Below are 5,636 nucleotides of genomic sequence, written 5' to 3' on the forward strand. Positions count from 1 at the left end.
AGTGGTATTGAGCTTGCCACGGGGAGATGGAGCCTCTTCACACACTTAAAGGCTAGTTGGCAAACCAACTAAAATCACGAGTATTAAAGTAAATGGTCAATCACCTTCCTCGCTGCCCAAAATTTGAAAATCCAAGGCAAGTCACGAGTATAAATATAAATACATAAAGAATTTAGTTTAAAGGCAATGTTTGGGCTTAACTGAGATTTAGACTTCAAAATCACTAGAAATGTAATGTGATATATAATTAAAATGTACAAATTTTATGCCTTCTAACGGGTATTTTTGAATTTCAATCTACACTACAAACCAGGTTATCTGAGCACTGCTTGTAAACCGCCCAGAGCTCCCAAAACGAATACCAATGTAGAGCTAGCCAAATGCAAAAAAATCGAGCGTGTGAATAGGCCCTGAGCATCGTGACACACACACAACACCAAAAAAAAGAAAAAAAGAAAAAACAAACAAACAAACTAGCACTTTACCCGCGCTTTCTTGGTAAACAATATATTCATTGGTCACTTTAGTATTTATCACCCATGCACAGATAGGCTATTCTAGGGATGCTACACAAGGACAGTCTTTAGATTTTCAACTCTACACTCCCAAAAAAATTTGAGAAATGAAAATGGCAAGGATGATGATGAGCGTGAGAAAGTGACCCTAACAGTAAGCCTACCGTGTGTCCTCCCACTTGGAAAGAGATGGTGAATGAAGAAGGGCCCAAATTATGGTATCGAAGATAGAGATCCATGGGGAGAGTGACATGCAAATCACTACCGAAACCATCAATAATAATTGCCCAAACAAAGAAAGAGAGGGTCCAATAATAGAATACGGGGTGCAATGATACAAGAAGTGAGAGGAATGTGCAACCATAATGCACAAGACAATAATAATAAATAATAATAACAGTGGTGAGACAGAAAGCCAAAATTTAATGCAATATGCTGGTGTGAACAGCGGTGAAAGGGAAAGGCAATTTTGCAAAAAAGGTAAAAGAAAGAAAAAAAAGAGAACTAGTGACATGATTCTCATTACTCTCCTTTTATTGATGTGATTAAAAATCTCCCTTGGTGGTGACAAAAATGGCTAAAAATTTGAGCAGAACCTTAGGTTAAACTGAGCCCAAAGTATTCGTCAACGGTTTTCTCATTGTTAGCTTGTTTGTTGCAAACATATATATATATGTGTGTGTGTGTGAGACATTTCTCTTTTTTTGACAGGCCAAGTGCAACCGCTTATTCCTGTTATTATTTTATCTATTTTTTACTACTTGATTCCTTCTTATCTTTGTGCTCAATTTATCACTAATTAGGTTCTTATTTTGAACATTATCATCTTCATTTTATTTAAACTTTTAGCTTCATTCACCATAGCTTCTCACACAAATTCGTTCGATTTTTTTTCTTTCTAAAAAGCCTTTGGCAATGAGAAGTTCACTGCTATCATATCAATCTACCCTCATGCTTCGCATTTGGACGAATAATTGCAAATTAGGAATCTAGGATCTACCTATACTTGTTCTTCAATTAATTCACCTGCCCTTTAATAATATCACGCGAATCTTGGGCTTTTCCAAAAAAATTTGACGTTATGGTTGGGCTAATGGTTAGGTCACGGAATGCCTTTTGCGTCATCTAGAAGAGAAAGCAAGAGAGAGGGGGAGAGAGAGAGTAAGGGCTTAGGTCTAGAAGAGAAAGCAAGAGAGAGGGGGAGAGAGAGAGTAAGGGCTGTCTCTATACGTAGCCTTCTAGGTATGTGGAGAGACTTATAGAGAGAAACACATAAAGGGGTCCTCTTCTTGAAGAAAGGAACACATGACGGGTCGTCTAGAAGAGAGAGAAACACACAATGGGTGGGAGACTCGAGAGAGAAAGAGACACGTATATTATCGCCTATAGGTATGGAGGTAGAGAGAGAAACACAAGGGGGGTCAACGTGAAGAGAGAAAAACATATAATGGGGGTAGAGAGAGCATCATGGGTCATCTAGAAGAGGAGAAATGCATACTGGGTAGAGAGAGAATCCAGATATAAATATTATGGACTAGTTCTAGGTAGGTAAAGAGAAACACATAATGGGAGGAGAGAGAGAGAGAGAGAGATACATATTAACGCGCCTAAGGGAGAGAGAGGTAAGGATTCACGGATGAGAGGTCATCTAGAAGAGAGAGAAATACAAAACGGATCAGCCACTGGAATAGAGAAAACACATAATGGGTCATCTAGAAGAGAGAGAAAAAACATTATGGGCAAAGAGAGACATATATCATATTTAGGATCGCCTAGGCACTAGGTAGGTATACAGTCACGGATGAGAGAGAGAGAGAGAGAGAGAGGGGGGGGGGACTCAGGAGTGTATATAAAAGCTTGTCCCTGCGCCCTCCTGTCTTTGTAGTTGAGTTGGGTTCCTCCACAAAATCCTTTTCAATCTTCTAGGAAGCAACGCTCTTGCTGGGAGATAACGAAGCACAAGGTAGGCTTTACGTAAACAAGATTAGAATACTCCACCGTCGTGCAGTAAAGCTTGGTGTAATGGGATTAACAAGTGAGTCACGCTCTCTAGTGGCTTATATTTTGATCCAAAAAAGGCTGTTTTAGAAGGGAGTGTGCCTTCCTGTTTTTGTTGATTAGATTAAGGTGGGTAGGCTTAAAGTGAAACAAAGAACTAGATAAGGCTGCGGTGGAGGGAGCTCGCGTTTGGCAAGACGGCTTTATGGGCATTGTTTTGGAGGTGATACAGCTAGATAGCAGCTGGAGGGCTAGGGACCCAATAACCATTGCGGCTTCATTGAGGTGATATATATATATATGTGATTGTTAATGGAGGTGGAGAGCTTGAAATCCCATCTCAGTTCCTCTGTTACGTGCTAAAACTAGAGACGGTGGGAGAGCTCTAGAAGGAAGGAACGCGCCATGGCGTCTCTGAGGAATGGTTTGCCTCCTATATCTCCCCATATCACTATCCGTGCTTACAATGAGGAAACTGATGGTAGACGAGTTGATGAGCTTGAGAAATTGTGTGAAGCTGGCCCTAGTGGTTCTGCCTCTCTCTTCACAGACCTTCTTGGCGATCCTCTTTGCCGAGTCCGACATTTCCCCGCCTACGCAATGCTGGTGAGTTAATTCTCTGGTTCTTCCTCCTCAATCACGTTTCCAATTCAAGTGTTCTACCACACGTCCAATTTATCGCCGGGGGTGGCCTAGCATTGAGGAATTTAGTGTATGCATCATTTGCTTGTCGTCTTAACATCTCTATCAAAACTGTCCACTCTTGTCACACCTTGAATACATGCCTGGGTATTCCACTTATCTAGCATTGTAGCTTGTTCATTGATTTACGCATTCAAAATGTTCCTTCTTCTCACACTTAAACTAAAATTTGGGTATTCTATTTATTGGCAGTGAATCTTGTTAATTAGTGTACGCATCATTTGTTTTTTGGACCTTCGCAATGGCAACTACGGATGGATAATTGATCCGTAATGGATTTGTAATTTTCTACTGTAGGTAGCCGAAGTTGTTACGGAGCTAGAGGTGGAAATTGTGGGCATGATTAGAGCTGGCATGAAGGAGGTTGTGTGTGGTCTAAACACTCGAATCGGCCAAAGCAAATACTCCTGTGACTCTGCTATGGGTCAGGAAGAAGATAATGTCGCTGCTGGGACCTTTGCTCCAACATCCTATATTCTAGGCTTGCGTGTGGCTCCCCAATACAGGTGAATGTCTGTTTTCATACATCAAGAGCTCCATCATTCAGATAAAAATTCTCTCTATTCACAACACAGTAAAGCACCATTCCGGCTGGGTATCTGAATTGGATGTGATATATTTAAATATTTCAGGAGGCTTGGGATAGGAGTGGAATTAGTTAAGCATATGGAGCAGTGGTGCAAGGAGCAAGGAGCAGAGTACGCATACATAGCCACAGAGAAAGATAACGAAGCTTCTGTGAACCTCTTCACACGCAAGCTTGGCTACTCCAAGTTCAGGACCCCTGCAATCCTCGTACAGCCCGTGTACACACGCAGAAAGAAGATAAGCTCGAAGGTGCAGATAGTAGAGCTCACTAAAGAGAGGGCAGAAGGTCTCTACCGCTGTGCATTCAGAGAGAGGGAGTTTTTCCCTAAGGATGTGGATGCGATCATGAAAAGCAGATTGCACAAGGGTACGTGGATGGCTTGCTGGAGAGGTGAAGAAGACGAAGGCAGGGAGGGATGCTCGTGGGCGGTTCTCAGCTTGTGGAAATGCAACGAGATTTTCAAACTGGAGCTCAAGGGCGCCCCTTTGCGAATGCGAGGTGCTGTGGCCGCTGCCAGATTCGTGGGCAAGCTTATGAAGAAGGTGGTCACCGTGCCCACTCCGCCCAACGTGTTCCGGCCTTTTGGACTGCAGCTTGTCTATGGTCTCCATGCCCAAGGCGTGAAAGCCCCCGAGCTCGTGAAAGAGCTGTGCTGGTTCGCCCACAACATGGCCAAGCAGGATGGCTGTGCGGTGGTAGCGGCGGAGGTGGGCTCGTGTGACCCCCTGCGCACCTACATACCGCATTGGGCCAGGCTATCCTGCGATGAGGATCTCTGGTGCATCAAACGTCTCGTCTCCACCACCAGTACTACCAGCACCACCACCTCTTCTCTAACGGATTGGTGTAGAAGGCCGCCGCCAGCTTCTCTATTTGTTGATCCACGAGACTTCTAATCGAGCCGCACTCTCTCTCTCTCTCTCTTTCTCTCTCTCACTGTGTCAAAGCCATTGTCAGTGGACTAAGTTTTCTGTAGCATCTGTCCGTGCTCTCTCCAACAGTATTTTGGATGGTGGATTCTAGGCAGTGGGCACAAGCCCCACTCTGACAATATGCTCGCCAATGGCTCTCAAGATATAAACATGGGAACATGCGTAGCCATCTGGTGACACGGTGCCCAACCACATCAAAGCGTTGGAGCCACCCGTCTTTCATTTGCTTGCATGAAATGAAGCAAGACATGGAGTGTGGAGAGAGTGAGAGAGGAGAGACATATGTAAATTAATTATCTAAAGAATCTATGCACCTTTTGATTTTTCCTGATAAGTCATCGTTTCGTCCGCTACTTCCACGCCTGAAATTTGCAAGCTTGCCCTACACTTCAAAATTTTCAAAAGGTGCTATCTTGGCCTTTATATGAAGCCCACTATTTTTCTAAAATTTGCTTTTAAGGCCTTTTACTTGCAAGCTTCTTTTTAGTGGTAGCCTTCACTTGAAGGTTAAAATGGTTTTGACGCCCATTGAAGCTTTCAAGTTTCGGGCTTGACTATTTGTCCCTAGTAGGCTCTTATTGTAGTTACGAAGGGTGATTTCCCACTATTGTTGATTTTTGAGCGAATTGAAGGAAACTTAGGCATGCATTTCCTAACTACATGTGAATATTCCCTCTAAAACTTGGGTCACTTGTTGCATCTTCATGATATAAGGTCTTGCACAATGCTCTTCCATTGGGTGAATAAAAAAACTCTCCCATGCATTTATTTCTTGTTCCATTTGCACTTGCTACATTGGCTCTTGAGAAAAGTTCCACAATACTTATATAGCTATACTATCATTTGTACATGACATATAGTTCTCAAATCTAGGTGTGTTAAGGAGTGAGGGTAGTGCAA

General features: G+C 42.9%; 1 protein-coding gene across 1 annotated transcript; it reads left to right on the forward strand.

Moving 5' to 3' along the window:
- Window positions 1-2,406: 2,406 nt before the first annotated feature.
- Window positions 2,407-4,724, forward strand: LOC147621723 (putative N-acetyltransferase HLS1). The gene is made up of 3 exons (XM_086823583.1): window positions 2,407-3,119; window positions 3,513-3,721; window positions 3,848-4,724. Exons 1-3 carry the CDS (start codon window positions 2,919-2,921, stop codon window positions 4,698-4,700), a joined length of 1,263 nt encoding a protein of 420 aa, XP_086679709.1. The 5' UTR covers window positions 2,407-2,918; the 3' UTR covers window positions 4,701-4,724.
- Window positions 4,725-5,636: the final 912 nt, after the last annotated feature.

The sequence above is a fragment of the Cibotium barometz genome, chromosome 29 (assembly GCF_041138505.1).
Source record: "Cibotium barometz isolate CiBa-2024 chromosome 29, ASM4113850v1, whole genome shotgun sequence".
Lineage (NCBI taxonomy): Eukaryota > Viridiplantae > Streptophyta > Polypodiopsida > Cyatheales > Cibotiaceae > Cibotium > Cibotium barometz.